This window comes from Chrysochloris asiatica, unplaced genomic scaffold (genome assembly GCF_000296735.1).
Source record: "Chrysochloris asiatica unplaced genomic scaffold, ChrAsi1.0 scaffold00070, whole genome shotgun sequence".
Classification (NCBI taxonomy): Eukaryota; Metazoa; Chordata; class Mammalia; order Afrosoricida; family Chrysochloridae; genus Chrysochloris; species Chrysochloris asiatica.
This window is the reverse complement of record NW_006408588.1, coordinates 11,590,987-11,613,765: the sequence shown is the minus strand read 5'-3', so window position 1 is coordinate 11,613,765 and position 22,779 is coordinate 11,590,987. Positions and strand designations below refer to the sequence as shown.

General features: G+C 41.1%; 1 protein-coding gene across 4 annotated transcripts in view; it reads left to right on the top strand.

The window, feature by feature from the left end:
* The window catches only part of NRXN3 (neurexin 3), a 1,807,186-nt gene that overhangs the window by 923,930 nt on the left and 860,477 nt on the right, over positions 1-22,779 (top strand). For 3 of the 4 annotated variants that reach the window (XM_006864756.1, XM_006864758.1, XM_006864757.1), the window contains exon 1: positions 16,222-16,471. The exons of the other annotated variant lie outside the window; for it this stretch is intronic. In XM_006864756.1, coding sequence (XP_006864818.1) covers positions 16,222-16,471 — 250 coding nt within the window. Of the gene's footprint in view, positions 1-16,221; positions 16,472-22,779 lie in introns of those variants that run through there. 4 annotated transcript variants of the gene reach the window in all.

Here is a 22,779-nt window from a genome sequence, read left to right as displayed (position 1 = left end):
CTCCCTGCTTAATCCCAGTAAACCTGTCCTTGTTTGTCCTCTGAGGAAGTTTTACTGTCTCGGTTTTAGGGGGAAATTTGGTTTGTACATGAATATCAGGAGCTCATGTTCTAATAAGGAGCAGTTCTGACACTCTTAAAGTTTTATAAGGCCTTGTAAGCCTTTTGGTCTCCAACATGGAGCAGCTGGTGGGTTTGGATCCCCAGCCTTTCAGTTAGAAGCCAAGAATGTAACCACTGTCCCATCAATGTCTTAATTGTAAAATAGGGATAATAATAAACCGAGATGTAAACACTCACTCAGTGTTGCTTATTATTCTTGGTACAATTGAATTATACCAGTAATACTGGTAGTAACATTAGTAGCAATAATAGTAGCAATCCTAGAGTGGCGCAGCAAGGTAATGTGCTGGACTGCAAGGTTGATTTGAACTGCAAGGCTGGAAGTTCAAGCTCACCAGCCATTCCTTGGAAATCCTATACAAGGTTGCAATGAGTTGGAACCAACTTGATGGCACTTAACAACAACAATAGTAGCAGTAATACTGGTAGTAATATTGCAGCAGTAATAGTAGTGGTTGTGATGGTGATAAAGACTTACTTACTTAGATTTATCCTATTATACCAACTCTTTTGCTTACCATTGAGTGTTGCATATTGTTCCTTTTGGAATTCACTTTCTTGATACTGAAATATATCCATTAGTGGCTGTGCCAGTGAACATCTGTGAATGGTAAACTTTATTGATCTTTGTTTATCTGAAAGTTTCTTAGGTTAACCTTCTATTTTGAATCATTTGTTGAGATACAGAAATATAGATTAGCAAGCATTTCCTTTCAACACTTTGAGCTATTATATTCCTTTTCTTCTAGAATATATTTATTTTTAATAATATATTGATTTTAAGATTTTTATCATAATTTGGTTCTTTTGTGTTTTTCCACTATAACAGCCAAGGCATGGCTAATGTTCTTCTTTCTTGAATGGGAGCTTTAATATAAGAAGTTACTATACTTTAAATCTGTAAAAATTTCATTTATTATCTTTTTCAACATTACCTTTAACTCATTTTCTCTACTTTCTCCTCCTAGAATTACTCATAGATATGTACTATACATTTTATTCTATACACACACATTATATATGCCTGAGAGGGATTTCAAAAATTTACATTATCTTTCAATTACACATACACATATATAAAGAGAGAGAGAGCTGTAATCTCTCTGTGGAAGGTGACACAGTGGATTAAGTGTTAGGTTGCTAACCTAAAAGTCCGTAGTTTAAATCTACCAGCTGATCCATAGAAGAGGGACAGGACTATATGCATCTATAAAGTTACAAACAGTGGGAATCCTGTATGGTTGCTTTGAGTTTGAATCTCTTTGCACTACAATTTAGGAAGTTTCCTGAGTTTTGTCTTCCAGTTCATAAGTTTTCTCTTCAACTGTATTTATGCAGTCTATCTACTGTGAGTGAGCATCAAAATGTTTGTGGAAACTTCCATTTCCATTATTTTTCTATTCTGTTTATCCACAGTTTTTCTAGCTTCCTTGGATTTAATTCCATTGACTCTATTTCATCCCCCCACCCCCACCCCCGCTTTTTTTTTTTTAATTCTTTTTTAAATCTGCATTTTCCCCATAGTACCATTTCTTTCTCTGTGTTTTATATAATTTCTATCTTCAATCATTTCAATCATATTTATTTTAGTAATTTCTTTCAGTTTGTTCTATTATCTCTCATGGTTGGTATCCTGATTCTCTTGTTGTGTCTCTTAACTCTACGTCATGGTAGATCGTCTTATTGAATTCTTTTATTGTAAACTTATTCTATAGATGTTGATGTTGCTGTAGGAGTCATGAATGCCTCATTCTAGTGGAATAATCTAGAAGAAGATTTCAGATTATTACCTGACATTGAATGCTGTGTGATGTTAAACAAGTTAATTTCTCTCTCTGGATCTCAGTTTCTCTACTTTCTAAGGTGTCTCCTGAATTCCTAAGCCCTTTTTTCCTAGGCCATACAGGGTGCTGAAGAAGAATGGATTTGTGGTAGCAAGAGAGAGTAAAGTACTTCTACTCTTTCTCCCCAGCATTTTAAGATACATGTCTTTATTTAAAGGAATTAATTTTTTATTTATGTTTAGTCCACTAGGATTTCCTACTGGGAGATTAAAAAAAAACAAAAAAACAATAGAGCAAGAAAGCAAAAATATTCTTTCCATAGCAATGAGCTCTTCACCAATGAAAAACGCTCTCTTAGATCACAGGAACAGCAGCTGTGAAGGTGTTGCTAGTGGGGGAAATAATGTTTGATATTTAAAATAGAAGCATAAAGTTGTTAATATGTCTGGAGACAACTTGTACTGCATTCAGCAATGAAAAGTTTAGTTTTAGTGGAGCAGTAATGCTGCATCTAGGGTTAGTTTTATACAAGTCTATGTGTCCTCACCTCAGTGTATGACATTTTAATGAATAATCACCACTCCCTCCAAAAAAAGAAAAAATGACAAAAGCCCACTGCCATTGAGTTGATTCTGACTCATAGTGACCCTGCACAGGGGTTCTGAGACTGTAAATCTTCATTGGAGCAGACAGGCTCATCTTTGTCCCATGGAATTGCTGGTGGATTTGAACCACTGACCTTGTAGTGCTTATCCTGTAGTGAGTGCTACCAGTATGTTTCATCCTGTTATAATTTTTAAAATAATCCAGGAACTGCATTTTAAACTTCAAAATAAGACCAATAGATTACACTTGAGTAAGTGCAAAAGAAAAGGACAAAGAGAACTTTTTAAAGAGAAAATTTAATCAGGGTAGTATGATATTAAAATTTTAAAGGAATTTAGAGGTTAATTACTTTTTCTGCTCACTTGGTGTAAGAGTACAACTTCAGAGTCTCTAATAGATAGACTCTGCTTGGACACTTCCTGTCCTTATAAGGCATCTCCTTTAATGTAATGACTCTGAATGTGGAAAAGTTCTTTATAATGAGATGGTCTCTCATTTAAAGCTTTTTTTTCTTTTCTTTTTAATATGAAGTAGACAGTTTTTAACATATAATAATAACATAAATCTGAATTTTATTCCACAAGTATCTATTGGATATAGAGCTCCTATAGATCTGATACTTTGCTAAGTTTGAGATGAGAACCGTTAGTATCCCTGGCTTTTTATTGATGAGAAAATACTGTCCATTTTAATTGATGAGGAAACATTCAGGAACTCAGAGGTGAGACAGTTTGTTCAAGGTCATTCACCTAGCAAATTGTACAACAGGGATCTGAACTTCAGTTTCCTGACGTGCTGAGTCATGTGGTGGGGTGGATAACAGTGACAAGGGTTGATAGAACAGTGCTTTAGGTAATGACAACAGAACAACAAATTCAGTCTGCCCAGAGTAGAAATGGTAGACCTTGAAGAAGACAGTTATCATCAATGCCAAAATATTATCATCTTAATGTTATTTCAGAATCCCTAGTGGTGTTGTAGGATAAGTACTGGATTACCTGCTTCAAGATTGGTAGTTCAAACCCACCAGTCACTCCAGGGAGGAAGATGAGTCTTTCTACATCCATGGAGATGTACAGTGTGGGAATCACTATACAGTCTCACTAGGAGTCAGAACCAACGCCATGGCTGTGTGCTTTGTCTAATGTTATTTCAGCTATTTTAAGAACATTCTGTTTTTCTACTTAAAACAAAAACTTGCAGATCAGCACCCTCTGACATCACCATTGGTTTAAATAAGTCCAAAATCCTTAATAACTCACTGCCATCAAATTGATTTGGGCTCACAGCCACCCTACAGTGCAGAGAAGAGCTGCTGCTTAGGGTTTCTGAGGCTGTAAATCTTTAAGGCAGCAGATTGCCTCATCTTTCCCCTGCAGACAGGCTAGTTCAGTTTGAACTGCTGACCTTGTAGGTGGCAGACTGATGCTTAATTCTCTCCACCACCAGGCTTCCTTCAAGACCACTTAGAAATGTCCTTATTACCCATCTTGCAGACATTTCTGGGCTGCTTAGATAATACTCTGCACTTCCTGTTAGCAGTACATCCATCTCATCCCCCTCCCAGATTTCTCTGTTAAGTAGGTGGCCATTTATTTTGGATCTCTGTCCTTCTAGCTCAGGCGATACATTCTTCATGGAACACAATGACATAGACACTTGAGTGAGATTGATGCTTGAACTATGATGCTCTTAGAATTAAAGGGTAGTCTTAAAAATTGAACCCAATGGATTTTGGTCTCTGGAAAGTGACTACATGGAAAAAAAATTAAACAAAGAAAAAACAACTCTGCCATGATAAAGCTGTTTTGATTAATAAGCTTTTCTTTTGACATCTCTGATTATAACTCTGTCGTTAGAGAGAACATGTGATTTCCAACATAATTTCCTTTCTGTATCTTTCCTTCACTTTCTTCCTCTCATCTCCCCTTTACTTTTCTTATTCAGTGGAATACATGACTTTTGAGTTAAAATAAAAAGGTGCCCTCTTTCTGAGTTCTGCAGGCTTTTACAGTCTAAGGATAAATAAAAACTGTTTGCTTCCTTTAAGAAGCCCTCTGTGATTGATGTGACCCATATTGATAATCTCACCTTCTCTGCCCATTTAAATCTTTCAAGGACTGGGTCACAGTAATTATTGTTGTGCTTAAGTGTCAGTGAGTCGGTTCTGACTCATAGCTACCCTGTGTAGGGCTTCCAAGGAGCAGATGTTACTGTGGCTCTGTAGGACAAGCAATTCAGGGCTTCTCCTACAGCACTACGTTAACTTGCAAGGTTCTTTAAAAATACATCCAGAATCTTCTGAGGTGGGACATTCCCACTTGAAGGGACAAACAGACCAACCTGGAACAGCTAGAGTAACAGAAGATACTTCTTGAAAGAAAGACCAGCAGGGAAAAATCCAAAAAAAAAAAATGGCAGCCTGATTGGCTACTACAAGAATAAGCAACTTGTTTGCCAGGGAGCCATGAAGGCAAGCAGTCAAGTCCCTTCAGAATAACAAACCCCAGTCCAAGACTGAAACTCAAAGGAAACACATGAGCAGACATGTACGATTGCTGGTGACCACGTTGATCAACTGGTGAGTAGAAGAAAGGGAAAGGCAGCAAAGAAGATATGGGCTGAGTTTGACCATGTTCCATAGATTCACATCGACCTGGAGATGAGAGAGATAAGAGGAAGGGCTGGTTGGGCCGAAGTCTGGTGAGACCTGGGGACTCCTGAGCCCTTGGACAAGAATATAGCCATGGAGGGCTAGTGCTGAGAGTAAAACATCCAGCTGATTATGACTTGAGGGGAGATACACAAGAATGTCCAAATGTGTAGATAGTATTCATTTCACCTAGCCTCAATGGCTTGATGATCAGAACTTGACTTCTTGTTGTTAGGTGCCATTGAGTTGTTGCTGACTCATAGTGACCTTATGCACAGCAGATTGAAACACTGCCTGATCCTGGGCCAACCTCACTATTGTTGCCACGCTTGAACCCATTGATGCTGCCACTTGGCCAATCCATCTTGTTGGGGGTCTTCCTCTTTTTCTCTGACCTTCCACCTTATCAATCATGATATCCTTCTCCAGAGACTGGTCCCTCCTGACAATATGTCCGAAGTATGAGAGACGAAGTTTGGCCATCTTGGCTTCCAAGGAGCACTCTGGCTGCACTTCTTCCAACACAGATCTGTTGGTTCTATGGGCAGCCCATGGCACTTTCAATATTCTTGTCCAACATTATAACTCAAAAGCTTCAATTCTTCTACGGTCTTCCTTATTTACTGTCCAACTTGACTAGGGGAAGATAAAAAAAATTTTGATAAAGGAAACAAGTGTAAATTTCTATAATTTGATAAACTTGACCTATACTTATGGATGTAGTAGCTGAAAATACCATCTGAGAAAAGAAGAAGTATCAAGTATCAGTCCTATCCCCTCTGTACACAGGGTTGCTAGGGATGGGCAACTTAGACATTGGGTACCTAAAATGTGGGTACTACAAAAGCACAAAGTGACTGGCTTACAAGTTTTCAAGAGGGAATGAAGTTTCAGAGTGTGCAGGGGAAGGTAGAATCCCCACTGAATCATTTTCATCTTGTCTAGATATGGGTGTGGTGAAAGGAGATGGGGATAAGATTCTTATGATTCAATAGTGAATAATTGTTATCGTGACTAATTGCGACTGTCACAACTGTAAAGGTAAAAGTTTTGTAACACAAAGGGGGTGGTAGTTAATCTTAACATCCAGGAACAGAGGACCCTAGGACCATTAAGGGAGAAGAGCATGAGTGGAATGTGGGACCCTTACCAGAGAAACAGTGACAACAGAGATGGAGGCAGGGATGAGGACATGGAAATAAAGAGCATCTGAAGAATCTAGACTAATGGAAAGAGAAAGACTGTGTGCTGGTGGCCAGAAGACAGGCTTGCAGAAGGTGCAGATCGTAATCATTGCAATGAAACGATGAGTGCAAAACCGATGTTCTTCCCGTGTAAACTATCTCTCAATTAACAATAAAAACTTAAAAAAAGAATCTTGATTCATCTCCCAAACACTCCTATAAGGTAGGCATTATTCATAGTTATAATCTGAAGAAATATTCTCAGAGAGTTTAAATTAACTTGTTGAAGATCACTAAGTAGTGGAATCAGGATTTGAACTCCAGTCCTCTGACACTCAGTTCACATGTCACTTAGCCTATGAGTTCTTCTTGATTGTCCTTTTCCTCCCTTCAGTAGATTAGTGTTTTCTCTATTTTTTCTGTTTACTTTGTTTATAACTTCATATTGTTTTTGTGAAGTTGTACACAAAAGTGAAGTTTTCCTTTGTTTGGTTTTCGTGTTGTCTCGGTTTACGTTTACTTTCTAAATTATAAACTTGGCAAGACATGCTAGCTTCTCTATGGGCCTCCTGGTGTGGCACAGTAGGATCAGCACTGGACTGACTGCTAACTGACTGCACAGCACTTAACAACAACATCTTCACTTCTTTATTGTGACGTCTGCTATGCATTACCTAGGATTTGCCCAGAGTAAGCATAAATGTCATGTTCGTGGAGTGAATGAATTGATGCAGCAGAGTAAAGGATGGAGGCATGGTTTCTTTCAACACTTGGTAGCACTTACTTTAGAGGCCGCTGTTGTTGTTAAATGTCATGGAGTTGATTTCGACTCATAGTGACCTTATACACAACAGAACAAAACACTGCCTAGTCCTACAATACCCTTACAGTCGTTGTTAAGCTTGAGACCACTGCTGCTGCCACTGTGCCAATCCATCTCATTGGGGACCTTCCTTTTTTTCATTGACCCTCCACTTTATTTAATATAATGCTATTCTCCAGGAACTGGTCCCTCCTGACAATATGTCCAAAGTGTGATAGACGAAGTCATGTCATCCTGGCTTCCAAGTAGCATTCTGATTGTACTTTTTCCAACACAGATTTTAATTCAGAGGCACATTCACAATAATTGAATTTTTGTTGATTAATAATGAATTTCTAAATAAGTCCAGTGTGCATTACTAAAATATTTAGGAGGCAGGTGTTTTAGAGAGAAGGCTAAAGTAAGTGGAAACAATTTTTTTTAATCAAGAGAAGAAAATGAGAAAATAAAAAGATGGGAAAGGAAGTAGCCAGGGAATCCATCCATATCTCAAAGCAAACTAGAATCTTGAGAGTTCCAGACTGCACTACAAAATATGTTACTTGCAAAGCAATTGGGTATAGTAGTCCATATTGTCTGGTTCTGGGACAATCATGAGTTTTGATATTTTAGAATTGACTGGAAGAATACTTAAGAGAAGGTCTCAAATAAGCAACCCTCCTTTCCACCAAATGAATTAGGCAGCACATAAAGGAGACCCTGAGTTCTTTGTGTTGGATTTGCAGGGGGTACATTCTTGTTTCTGTATTTCCCTGGAGACTAGTATAAATGAGAAAACTATCTATAGGGATAACTTTCAGAAAAGTTGTCTGGAGGAAAAAAAGCTAATTAACAATTGCTAATGCTATGGGTCGGAATCAACTCGACGACGGCACTTAACAACAACAACATTATTATTTGGGGAGGAGAATAGTGGCTCTATAGGACAAACACTGGTCTGAAGGATAACACTGGACCAAAATGATGGTTTGAACCACAAGTTCTGTGGTTCAAATTCACTAGCCACCCCTTGGAAACCCTATACAGAGTCGCTATGTGTCAGAACCGACTCAAGGGTATTTAAAAACAACAATGTAGGCTTCAAATCCTAGGATAATCACTAATCACAAGATCAGTGGTTCAATCCCACCAGCTGCTCTTTGGAAAGCCTATATAGGGTCATTATGAGTCAGAATTAACTCATAACAATATAACAACAACAGTGTAGGCTTAGTGAAGATGAAGATCAGAGATGTTTGAATGCCCAAATCCCTCCCAGAAGCGATACCTGAGTCCTGTCTTTTAATAAAAGGAGTATTTTCTTCCCATTAGAAGAACCCTTTTACTTAAGGTGCTGCTGGACTTCAAGGTCAGTTTGAACCACAAGGTTGGCGGTTCAAGCTCACCAGCCACTCCTTGGAAACCCTATATAGGGTCGCTAAGAGTTGGAACCAACTCTATGGCACTTAACAACAACAACAAGAGGGAATCCTGGCTCAGGTGCACGCTGAAACATTTGATAAATTTCTTTGTTTTTGTTGTTGTTGTTATGTGCCATGGAGTCGATTCCGACTCATAGCGACCCTGTACAGGGTTTCCAAGGCTGTAAATCTTTACAGGAGCAGACAGCCTCATCTTTCTCCTGAGGAACAGCTGATAGTTTTGAACTGCTGACCTTGCAGTTCACAGCCTGATTTGTAACCACTACACTGTTAGTTACCATCAAATGAATTACCGTTAAGTCAGCTCTGATTCATGGTTACCTTATGCGAAACAGAATAAATCTGCCTGGTTCGGTACTGGCTTCATAATGGTTGCTCTGCTTGAGTCCAGTGTTTCTTTTATCCTTAAAGAAACGTGAGAAAATTCTAATGAATTAGCTATCTTTGGCCCATTGATCAAACTTGAAAGATTTGGAAGATTTCCTAGAGAGGTTTTTCTCAACATCCAAACTCCTGATATCCCTATTTCAGCCACAAGGAGGACAAGAGAATAACTATGAATGCTTATAGAAAGAATCAGCAAAAGGAGTAGAAACAATATATGCCTTCTCTAAAATTTAAAATTATACAAGGATGCTATTGTCTTTTCTTTTAAATCACATACATACGTGATGTTGAAAAGAGTAAAGTTTCTCTTTTATACCCCAAATGGAAAATATAATCAAAATCCTGCCTTATTTAATTTATTTATTTATTTTGCAGGATGGCTTTCTTAAATGAGCAGAAGGATGAATTATGGGGCTATAAATAAATCTACTGACATGTAATAAAGCAAAGTTTGACTGTTTTATGGTGTCACTGGAACCCTTGGATATATTTATAGTCGTGTTAACAGTCATCTGTATTTTTTCGGGACTTTTATTTCATTTCACATTATGAGAGTTTAGTTGTGCTTCCCCCACACCCTCTCATTCCCTAAACTTGCCTTTGGAAACATGCATAGAGGGAGAGAGTAAAGGTCTTTACTCTCTGTATTCAGTTAAAGAGGGCCTTTACCTAAGAGCTTAGGTCATGCACAGAAATAGGCTGCTCCGGCCCCTTCACTGTCCTGTGTGACTGTTTAGTCATATTAGATGTGACTACAAGGAACAACTTGACAGGTCTCTCCTGCCGTCAGCATAGTGTGGCAAGTCACAGTCTATCCAGGTGAGAATAGGCATGTGAAGAGACAAAATGGAGCGGGAGCCGAGGTCCTGGCGTGATGAAGTACAATCCACAAAGCTGTTTTTAGAAGCCAGAAAATTCTGCAGACTTTATAGCTTGGCACAGAGCCAAACTTTACAAGGTTAAGGTTCTCATACCTTTCCTTGGGAAAGTCTCCTGGAGTGCAGGAAAGGGTTACAGAAGGAGAGGAGGAAGTCTACAATACCTAAATCTAAAGTCAGAGAGAAACCCAGCTATTGACCAAATGAACCCAGTTTCAGGGGTTTTTTATTTTCGTTTTTAAACTGAATTTCGTTCAGAAAGTTAAGTATTGTTAGGATTCTGTGGGGGTTTATCCAAGTGGAGCTAAGCGTGGTTGTTCCTGTGAAATTATTTATATTTTCAACTTTAAATCTATGGTGAGCATAATATTTCTAAATCTATTTCTCTTCTTTTCTGTATTAAAAGTGGACTCGCATCTTCACTCTGGAGATGCACACTTGATTCCCAAGTATTTCCACTCAATTTCAATCTATTGCTGCTGTTAAGTGTCGTCAATTCCTTCCAACTCATGGTGATCCTATGTAGGTTTTCTGAAGGGTGACTGGTGGGTTTGAACCACCAATCTTGTGGTTAGCAATCCAGTGCTTATCTTACAGCACCACACCAGGACTTCCCACTAGAGAAGACTCTAGAGGAAAGAGGGGATGTTGCTGTTCAGTGATAGAATTGTCACCTTTGGTTCAGGAGACCAGGGTTCAATTCCTGGCCCATGCACAGCCATCACGTGTCTGTCAGTGGAATTGTACCTGTTGCTGAAATGCCATACAGGTTCCAGCAGATCTCCCAGACTAAGATTAGGAAGAAAAGCCGCTGCCCCATTCCAAAATCAGTCAGTGAAAACCTCTGGATGACAATGGTTAGATAATGTTATACTATATGTATGCATGGCATCATCAAGAATTAAGGGCCAGCTTGGCAGCGTCTGACAACAACAGGCGATGACAAACTCTTTCTCTAGAATTCTAGTTGTAGGCAGTCTTAGAAGTTGTCACTGGAGATCAAATCTGGTAGAAAACAAAACAAAACAACCAAAGCCTATTTAATGTATCACCCTAATACAAGCTTTGGTGTGGCGCTGGAGGATAAGCACTGGATGGGTAACCACAAGGTTGGCAGTTCAAACCCACCAGCTACTTTTGGAAACAGTATACAGGGATGCTATGAGTAGGAACCACCCAGATGGCACGCATAGCAAGAGCAACAACAACAACAACAACAGTGTAAACTCAAACGGACATAAAAGGAATAGAAATTAGAAATAAATCTAAACATTAATGAGTTCCCTCAAGAAAATGAAATGTAAAACAGAAAGCAATGAAAACAAATTAGACATGTGGCAAACTGGAGAAGGACAGGCATTTTACCAGGAAGTTTATGAGTTATCTCTCTAGATTGGGGGCAGAAATATAATCCAGTCTTGAATTTGTTTCTTGATAAGTCTTCTCAGTATCCAACAGTGGCCCTAGATGGAATCAACTTTACTGGAACTCACAACTGTATCTTTTGACATTTTACCAAAAGCAAATAAATAAATGATAAGTGTGACAAGTCCAGTGAATAGTTCATCTTGTGACACACCAGTAGCATTTCCAGATTTGGACTTCATTAAGGACTTATATTGACTTTATTGCATAGCAGAGAATTAATGGGGAGGTCCGTGTAAGCTTTCCTGGCTTCCTCGGAATGAAGTCTAAATAAAGTTTCCAAAACATTTATTGACAATTTAGAAAAGAAGAAAAATGTTAACTGGAAATGTGGTCAATTCAACTTCTATGGAAATGCTTGCCTTTGGTTATTGATGTCCCAAAAGCCAAATGAATGTCAGTGACACTAATGATAAAAGACCATGTAAGACTCGAAGGCACTTAACAACAACAACAACAAGTATGAGAATGTCAGTTGATCCATTGAGTTCCACAAATACTTACTGAGCTCCTACTATGCGCTGGCCATTGTTTCACATACAAAGGATATAGAGAATAAGACCATAACTAGCTTCAGGGAACTTACAATCTTATTTAAGGAAATTGACTATGAGCAAAAACACAGATAAAATAATTTCAGAAAGAAGAAAGTGCTATGAATAAAATAACATAAGTGTGCTTTTTAGAGTTGGTGGTGGGTAACTTTTAGTGAAGGCCAAGAGATCTCTAGAGAACCAAGGTCTAAGTGCTACGAGACAATAGTCTTACCAAGATCTTCTAGGCAAGAGAGACCACCGATTATAAAGGTGTTAGAGTTGAAAACAACTTTGTAGTATTCAAAGAGTACAAAGAAGATCTGTGGAGGCTGGAGTGTAGCTAGGGGGCAAGACGGTATCTGGCTGGAGATGGAGTTGGAGAATTTGTCCTGACCCAGGTCACAAAGGTCTCATTAGGCCACGATACAGAGTTAAGTTAAATTCAAAATGCCATGGAACTCCATTTGGAGAACTAAATCAGTAAATAGTTGGATTGGATAGGAAATATAATGTACCGTAAAGACAGCTATTTTTAATATGAACTTTGTTTTCATTATTTTTCTAGTAATGCTAGCTCAATATGCACTTAATCTTCTGTAAGCTTTAGCTTACTTTTCTCTGGAACAGAGTGCTGTCATGTTTTGTCAGGTGTGATGCCAGGTGTTTCAGATGCATTATCCCATTTAAAATTTTCAATGGCCTCATGAGGGAGCACCATCCATAGTTTACAGAGGAACAAACTGACACCTGAAGAGAATGTCCATAATGCATCTCTTCTTTGCTGTGGTTGGTGCTTGAAGGTACATGTGACTAGATTCTTACATGAGACATTCACATACCACTAACAAAGGACATGTGAAACCTTTCCATCAGTTTATCACCCTGGGAGTCTGTGAACCCTTGGAGTCTCTGTGTGAAAATGACCTTTGGGAATGCACATATTTCAGAGCCATAATCACAGTGCAGTCCTACAATTGTCTTAAATAGAACGTTACTCCTTAGGATTTTCAGTGGTTTATTGGAATTACATAGCTACAGGTCTTTTTTCCCGTACCCCTGGGTAAACTCAATCAGCTAAACTTTAGATCAGTGGCTGTATTAATAGCTTGTTAGCTTTTTGTACCACCTAGTGGTAGCATAGTGGTTACAAATCGGGCTGTGAACCGCAAGGTAAGCAGTTCGAAACTACCATCTGATCTGCGGGAGAAAGATGAGGCGTTCTGCTCCCGTAAAGATTTACATCCTCAGAAACCCTGTACAGGGGGTCGCTATGAGTCGGAACCGACTCCATGGCACACAGCCACAGTGACTCAAAGATGAGTGCCTTGAGTTGATTCTACCTCATAGAGACTTTATAGAACAGACCCGTGGTGGTGGTGATGTGCCTTGGAGTTGCTTCCAACTCATAGCAACCCTGTATAGGGTTTCTGAGACTGTAAATCTTTATGGGAGCAGAAAGCCTCATCTTTCTCCCTTGGAACCACTGATAGTTTCTAACTGCTGACTGTGAGATTAGCAGCCTGACACACAACCACTACGCTACCTAATTCTCCAATAGGATGTCCTAGATTGTATTCTTTATAGGAGAAGATCCTGACCAAGTGGATGCCGCAGGTTGGAGTTGAACTGCTGAACTACCAGTCAGTAGCCATAATGCCACCAGGGCTTCTCAAGGATAAATACTCGTTAAAATCCCAAACCATTTCTGAGTGGATCCTAACTTAACAGTTATCCTGCAGGGAAGAGTAGAATTGTCCCATAAGGTTTCAGAGGCCGCAATTTTTTACCAGAGCAGACTGCCACAGCCCACCCCACCCCTGCCCCCAAAGAGTGGCTTGTGGGTATGGACCACTAACTTTGTGGTTGGCGTCCCAATGTTGACATCACTGGATGACCAGGGCAGTGGATTAAGAGGATAAACATTGTTGTTAGTTAAGTGCCATGGAGTCCATTCCAACACATAGCGACCCTCTATAGGGTTTCCAAGGAGTGGCTGGTGAGCTGGAACCAGCGACCTTGATGTTCAAATGACTTCATCCCTGTTCTTCATCTTCATTTAGTTTGGGAGTTTGAAATGTTCACCTAGCATTAGGGCTCAAATGTAACAATGATTGTGAAGAGGGTGGCAAATCTAGGCAGTTTCATTCTGCCATACCACAGGTCGCTACGCATCAAACCCGACTGGAAGGGATCAACAACAAATAAGGGCCTAAAAAGAAGAAAGCCACGTAAAAACAAATATACTGATTTTGTGCAACCAGCAATCAGATGAACTTCAAAGTTTTATCTTTTCACTGCCGCCCCCTCCCCTGCCAAATATTTTAGTAACAGTAAGGGAAGGTGAATGAAAGGCGGAAGTCAAAGTTCTCCTGAGACCCACAGAGAAACTGGCTTGCTCTCTGTTGGATTTTTCTTCCCCTGCTCTTCACCTGGGGGGTACTAAATCACCATTCCTTGACTTAGCCCTGGGTCAGCTTCCTCCTTGGAGTCACAGAATGAGCACACCAACCCTCTTCCAGTCCCTCCGCTTTCCCTTGCACGTTGAGCCCAGTTTTATAAAGCCCTGCGGCTTTTCTTGCCCAAAGCTCTGGTGGCCTAGGAGGCTTCACCCACCCAGGGCAGCGTTTCAGCAGACCTATACTTATTGGAACGCAGGCGTAGCCTTCACTTCTTTTGAAGGCGGCGCGGGAGCTAACCTTGGATTCCATGAGAATCTTTCCACCAAGACTGGGCGGCGTCACCTTCTCGCAGGACCACCAGTTACTGAGCCCCTCACCTCTAAATTCCCTGGGCCGCCCCTACGCCTTCTCATGGAAACCTTGGTCTCCGGCTCCTGCCCTGCGCCCCTTGGCGGACAGAGACACCAGCTGGGAGGAGCGAATGTGGGCCATGCTGGGTTACCGCCTGCTGACTCAAGGGGTGTATTTTTATTTCCATTTCTATTTGAGGCTACTTTGGCCTTAGCTGCTGCCTGTATTTTTCTTCCCAAATTGTAAGCAGTGTTTTAATTGAATCACAGGAGTTTGGTTTAATGCGCCTGAAGAAAGAGGAGAGAGAGTGATAATGGAGGAAAGAGGAGGGTGATAAGGAAGGGGAAGAGGAGAAAGGGTGATGAAAAGGCGATGTGTGTCTGTCCATCTCTGTGTCTGTCCTCTCTTTAACACACACAGAGGGAGAGGGAGGGGGAAAGAACGGGAGGGAGGGAGAGAAGAGACCCGCACACACGCGCAGAAGAGGAGCGAGGGGCGGGCGCACGATGTGCGCGGGAGTCCCGCGCGGGTGTAGATGAGAGTGCGCTTGAATGGGGTGGGCCGGGATTCCGGGTGGCTCGGGCACCTCCTTCCTCCCGCGCCAGCCAGTCCCTCGGCAGAGCGCTCGGGCTACACTGATTTGCTCTCGGGAGTGCGCTATTTGCATATGCCTTGCCCATTTGTGAATTTGGCTCCCCTACTCCGCGTTTCAATTCACCTGTGCCTCCCAGTTCCGCGCACTTTGCTGGCTCCCTCCTGCCTTCCCGTCACCTCTGCCGCCTGCAGGGCATCTCCTCTCCCGCACTCCCCGAGCTTCCCAGCGACCTCCCACCGCCCGGTGCCACGTTGGTTTGGGTGACTGCTCAGAGCGTTGAGGTCCTCCTACTCTCCAGTTTCCCTCTGGTCCTTCCTGTTCTTTTCCTCTGGCTTCTATCGCTGCTGCTACTGCCACCCGCCGCCGTCGCTGCTTTTCATCTAGTTGGGAAGCCCAGGAAGCAAGAGCTCATCCAGAAGGTGCAGGGTTAACAGGCTTTGCGCCCCTCCGCCAAGACTCCTAGGAACCAGCTGGAAGAACTCTCCCACCTGCAGCCCCTTTTTGCCTGGCAGTTCTGCATTGCATCGCTTGGAAGTGAGAAAGGAAAGGGGGGAAAATGTTCAAACTCCTTGGATGTTGGGATAAACTAACCTGAACCGACTTGAGTCTCCTGCTTACTTCTCCTTCGCGTCCTTATTTACCACCTTTTCTCCGTGTGGCCTCCGAGTGTGCAGTTAGTCATCATACCCCTGGTGCCTAGAGATCAGGACGCCGCCGCCGCGCCGCCGTTGGCCCCCCTGACATGTGTGGCTTTCCGGGACTCCCTGTGAGGTTCGCTGGACCTGGGTGGACCCTGGCATCCTAGATTTCAAACCCCAAAAAGGGGCGCTTTTGCCTTCTTCTATATCCCCCCCATCCCTTGGTAGTAGCCTTAAAAACAAACAAACAAACAAAAACCCGATCCATCATCTGTCTTGCAAGAGCGTATTCCTTCTCTTTTTCCAAAATTCGGGCAAGTCTTCTCCTGCTATGATGGGTCTCTGGGCATCATGAACTTCATTATTCCTCACTGGCTGGAATTCAAACTGCCCATCTGTAGTGGTCCAGTGCGTTGACCATGCACCTAAGAATCCACGCGAGACGGAACCCTCCTCGCCGGCCGGCCTGGACGCTTGGGATATGGTCCCTCTTCTGGGGATGTATCGTCAGCTCTGTGTGGAGTTCCTCTAATGTAGCTTCCTCTTCCTCCTCCTCTTCTTCCTCGCCGGGGTCTCACTCTCAACAAGAGCACCATTTCCATGGCAGCAAGCATCACTCAGTGCCTATTTCTATCTATCGCTCCCCTGTTTCCCTTCGAGGAGGGCACGGTGGGTCTCTCTGCTCTTTATCCTTTTACTGGGGCGTACCAATTCCTTAACCCACTGGCTTTTAGTTAGTGTCAAGGGTGGGAAGGGAATAAAAAAATTGAATGTGAAATGATGAAATGCATCGCATGTGCATGAAGGAAGAAAATGTCCATTTTCCCTTAAAGGCTAGCGTTTCTATTCCCCCAGCCCCCTACAGAGTCCCAATATTCTCTAAAGGATTCTCTCATTAGCTCCCTTATTGATGGCTGCACAAACACCACACTACGCTTTGCAACCCTTCAACTCCTCCAGCCTCCCCCCAGGATGGTAAGCAGCTAATCAGGCAAGTCCCTGACACTGCATTTTGGGTATTCATTCCTTCACCTTGCTTTCACCCTTCTTCTCTCAGATCTTGTTTGGGAGCTAGTCTTGGGGAAATAGAAGATAGCAGGAATCTTTAGGTCTTCAGCCTGAAGTTGATTGAACTGCTATAAAGTGGCCTTTGCAGTTAAGGCCAGTAGGAAAATAGCTGAGTGTGAGAGGCAGAAAATATAATTAATAACCAGTGGCCATTATTGTGCGTATTGTGTTTGCCCACATATCTGGTGGAAAGAACATCTATCCGTTGACAAAACTGTGTCTCTAATATTGCTAAGTACCAAAGAGGAGGCAATGTGTGAGGTAAGGCTAAGGCCATTGATAATTTACCCATGTATAGATTCCAGTAACTTCGATTCTACCATTTATGCAAATACTATTTCAATTCAGTGTAGTACGGGATGACTTCTGCATGCTTGCAATACAGGTATGGTGTGTTCTGCTCCAAACAATTCTCCTTGCATAGCCACTGAAGGAAGAGATCTATGGCGTTCAAAAATGCATTCATCTCTGAGCAGTCTGCCTTTACTGGGTGATGTCTGCAGCTAAGGTAGGAGCTTGCTGTAGTAAACTGTTCTAAAGAAGGATGCTTCTTTATTTGTTTACTATGCACTCCACTGGGATGTAGAGGAGAGTAGGAATCACAAAAGCCTCACTGCTGGAGTAGCCCCTCCGGGACTGAACTACACTAGCAGGTTCCCTGCCCTAGCTGGTATTTTGAAGACCTGTAACACGTAGACCTCACACAGAACGCCAATTCTTCCCACCATGTCCTAGCCCTAGGCTCCTGATCTGTGCTGTCTGTAGTGTTAAGTGGAAGCACATTGAGAAAATGCCAGCACACTCTCTGGCTCTCTTTAAATTTTATTTGATGGAGTTGTCAAGCAGCTCAGAGCTTGTAAGGTTGTTGGAGGGGTTGGTGGGAAGGCGGGACTACTTGATCTGGATCTGGTTGCTGTTTTCTCAGCATCTACTGCTGGGTCTGATGGAGGCTTTCTTTAAAAATAACCAAATAAACACCTGGGAAAGGAACACAATCACCAAAGTGGGGGGAGGCCATTTCATTGAAATGCAAACTCTCATCTCCCCAGGGAAAAACTGGTGGGGTGGGGTTGTAAAGATTAGAGGGAAAAAAGTGGAGAGAGGGAGATGAAGGAAACCAGTCAGGCTATTACTACTAATAGCCTTAATTAAACCCGGAAATGCTTAGCGATAATTAACTAAATTTTGCTAATTAGTGTAAATGATCAGCAGGGAGATGAAGATTATGAAGGGTCTCTGTCTTTTCTGTTCAGCATGTTAACAGTTAAAAGCTACTCTGGTAACTGATTAAATCTGCAAAGGCCATACTTCAGTGGAGTTCCTCTTGTCTGTGTCTCTATCTCTCTTCTTTCTTTCCATAAAGGGTTAACAGGTTAGCTAATACTCCTTTAGATGCTTCATTTCTAAAAGAATCCGGTTACTCAGGACTCTCTAATTCTTGTTGATGGATTCCTATTCTGGTTTCTCATTAACCTGCATCTGATAAGATTCAGTGTGATGGAAAAGGAGAACAAAGTTAGTAAATTACTAGAGACCACAGAAAAGGTCCCCAAATCCCTCCAGAGCTGTAGAATGAATGCATTGAACTTCAGGCTTGTTGTGGCTAAGGTAAATCTCATGAAGTCAATTCTTCAGGATCTTTTTTCAATCCTGAAATCTCACCTCATTGATTTGGAGCCTGAAAAGTTAATACATCTATATTAAATTGACATGTGCATATTTAATGAATGTAACAGTGCATGAAATCATGAGAAATGGCAGTTAAGATACTTCCTACCCCACCCCCCAAAAAACAACCTCTTGTTTCAGTGTATATCTGTGATATCCAAGTTGATATCTGTTGATATCTGTTGCATCTGTGACTGGAAGGGCCAGGAGACCCCACAGAACTTTGGTAATACACCTTGTATTCTTGCCTGCTGTACACTTTGTTTCCCCTAGTCCAAGACAAAGGCCTAGCTAACAGCAATTTTTGGTTTTTAATCTTTAGGGTGAATATGATGAGAGGCATAGCTTCAAGATACTGATGATTGTTGTTGATGGTTCTGTGCCAAACTGATTCTAGAGTTAAAGGCTGTGCTCTCCACTGTCTAAGAAGTAAATGCCTTCCATTCGGGTAAAACTTGGAGCCCAAGAATCTTCCTTGGACTCAAAAGAGTTTTTGTTTTTAATATTCTTATTGCCCTTATCATAAAGTGGGTTGTAGAGCTGATCTGTTAATCCGTAGTCACTCATTCCTCTCCTCCCTCTCCCCCCCAATCATGTCATATAGTGGGATTCACACTAAAGCAGATGGAGGAAACAGAAATTCTCCAAACAGCTGGCATTTTACCCAGGCTTTTACCTAGGCTTGGTTCCAATCATTAGAAAATGGATTATGCTATAGATCTACCTAGAGCTTTACCCTAGGGCAGCATAGAGGAGGTTAAGCATCTTTGTGAGTTGGGGAGACTAAACTCACCCCTGCATGGGACTCCCAAAATAGCCTCAGGTTAGAAATGTGTTTCCTGTTAGAGATGGTCCTCTTCTTAAATGGAATTTAGTAAGTATTCCCCACTGACCAGTCCCCTCTCTAGTACTGAGAATCCCTAACTCCTTTAATGTTCCCTTCTGTTTAACAGTCATTCCACTAACATTTATTAAACACTTACTGTGTGCTTACACCCTTTGTTGTTGTTGTTGTTGTTGTGAAGTGCTGTTGAGTCCGTTCCAACCCATAGCAACACTGTATAGGATTTCCGAGGAGCAGCTGGTGAGCTTGAACCACCGACCTTGCGGTTTAAACGGCTTTGCAGTCTGGCACATTAACCCACAGCGCCACACCAGGACTCCCTATAAAGGATGCAAAAAGAAATAAAACCATGTAGTTTTGTGCCAGGGATAATTTCAGAAGTATTTTGATCGTCTTTGAAAGTAAAGTGCTTCTAATTTTAAAAAGTGTGTATATAAAGATTTGAGTATCCAGATACCAACCCAGATTCATTAGTATGATGTCTTTCATTAAATGCAGATTTACATTGTCTCACATTATTCAAAATACTCCTCCAGGTATATTTTCAGCATCAAATTGCCTAGGTAGTTTAGGGGTTTGGGACATATAAATACTGAAATATATTTGTTTACCAACCTCCAGTTTCATAAGGGCATTTTGTATATGTTCCCCTTTTCCCTCTCCTCTACTTTTTAGAACTCCAGTGTACATCTGCCTAGAAAATGCTTTAATATTTTTAAGTTAAAAAAGCAGGTTTTTCTAAGAATCCTAGGTTTAATATGTGCTTTAGATTTTAACCTCCATAAAATGGCAGACCTTTCTAGGTCTTTCCACATTTGGGGTACTAGTTAAGAACAGGAGTGTCCTGGTAGGATAAGCACTAAGACAGCTAACCACAAGGTCAGCAGCTTAAACACCAGCTGCTCCTTAGAAATCTTATACATGGTCCCTATGAATTGGAACTGACGCAATGATACACAACAACAACAAACAAGCTAAGTGCACAGAATTCATGGGAAGCCTCTTTACAAGGACACATGCCATCATGTTTGTATTTGGAGAAAGAGCTGTTATTTGGAAATCGGGGAGTATGTGTGATGAGGAGTTGTCTTATTGTTGCATGCCATAGAGTCGGTTGCGATTCGACTCATAGCAAACCTGTATAGGATTTCCAAGGAGCAGCAGGTGGGTTTGAACCATCAATCTTGTGGCTAGTAGTCTCGTGCGTATCTTACTGCGCCATACCAGATGATAAGGTGTAGGAATGACTTAAGTCCAATTCACATCATCTCAGCAGATAGGGTGGTTAGTGGTTCCACTTTAGGTGTCCTTCTTGTAAAAAGTTGTGTTATTCATGTTTACATAGACCTTCCTCTTACATTTCTCCAGCCCTGGGGCTTTTGTTTTTGCAAGGTTCTCTTCCACCAGCTGCTTTCTAACCGCTTTCTCCTTTCCTTCTTAGGATTGGGTTCTCTGAATAATTTATTGGTTGGTTGTCAGATAAAAATGATAAGATTTATGTCTTTGGCTTTGGTGATGAATTAATTAAATTAGTTTCTCCTTCTCTTCTCTAAATGCATTGTTTTTCTTTTCTAAAATGTGCTGGTGATGGGTCTAGATTACCTTGTTATTGAATAACCACCATAGGAAAATTGTAACACTTCAGTGTAAATTTCTTTAGGACTTTCCACATGAAGATGGAAGAGTTGGAACTGTGGGTTGCCAGTATCACAGGGAAAGGAGATAAGATCATTGGAATAATATCCTAGTTGGTGGGGAGAGAAGGGAGTGGCTTCCTCTAACTGGCTAATAACTATCCTATAATGAGAACTTTGTACCTTTACTTTCAGGTTTTGAATCTGGAAGAAGTAAAATATTCCATTTAGCATTGTAGCAAATGAATTGATCAGATCTCAAAAAGCCTACTTCCCTGTAACTCTGGGTGATTTTGGTAGCCAGGCAGATCTCTGAAGATAAACCTTGAACTTATTCATACTCCTTCCCCTCCCCCTGCACGCTGTAATTTGGGAAGATATACCTTTCAATGAATCTCTGTTGAACTCAAACTTGCACTATGGAAAAATAAAACCTTCAAAGACAATGGTAGCAATTTACAAAATTGATAAGATGATGTCTCAAGAGGCAAAATTCTTCTTACATAGATGAGGAAAAACACTACTAGATTTAGTTAAAACTCATGTTTGCCTTCTTCTCTTCCTCACAGTTTATCTTCTGTATGTGCGTGGAGACTAATTCTGTCTGACTGCAGCCACGTGCTCTGTAGATAGATTCTGATGCTCACACTCTGTGACTTTCTCCCCTTAGGCGCATGGCTATTCCAGGCCCTTGCATCCAGCCCTCCTAGTTTCTCCCCTTTTGAGTGACAGTCTCACGCTGTTTTTCCTTTACTGAGACATCCACCACAAATTCTTTTCACAATTCAACCTTTAGTGAAGAAAAATAAGTTTAATAATTATCAATAACTACTTTTGTGGGCAGCTGAAAAACATGTCCTTTAAACAAGTGCTGATGTTCATATTTTTGGTCATCTGTTGAACTTTTATTTTATGCAAGTTCATCTTAAAATGTAAATATGAGGTACCTTGTCTACTTCATTATATGGACATGTAGATTAGATGAAATAAATTGGGAAAATGTAAATGATAAAGCCCTTGTTATTAAAAATCTCAAGCAAAGTATTATACATTTTTGAGGAAAGGAATGGATTTTTTGGTTTTTGGTTTTTGTATTTATATTTCTGGCATGGCTCTGTAGAAAGCACTGGACCACAAGGTTGGTTTGAACCACAAGGTCCACAGTTCAAAACTCACCAGCCACTCCTCGGAAATCCTAAATTGAGTTACTCTGAGACAGAAGAGACTTAATAGCACTTCAACAACAGAAAATAATTTTGAGAGTCTTAGCTAAGGAGGGTGACAGGTGAATGGTGATGGAGTTCAAATGGGCTATGAGGTACCTGGTGGGGGTGGGAGCAATCAATCATAGGATTTGGATTTGAATGAACTATATCAATATTTTGTCCTCTGGCAGTGGGGAACTTTGTGAATTTATACAAGCTACTTGTCTTGGCTAAAATTCAACTTAAAACAGAAAAAAAGATTCAGCTTCTTTAAAGTGGGATTAGTAATACTACTATTTGCCATATGTACTTCACAATGGTCTTGTTTATTAAGTGTTGTTAAATCAGAAATCTCACAAGTGGATGGCTTTAACAAATTGTTCATTTTCTCAGTTAAGGAGGCTAGACGTCTGAATCCAGGGTGCCAGTTTTAGGGGAAGGCTTTCTGTGTGTGTGTGCCCTGGGAGATGCTCCTTACATCCTTCAGCATCTGTGCTCCCAGGTTCCTTAGAGGTCTTCATGGATCTTTGCATCAATCTTTCTCTGTGTCTCAGAGGT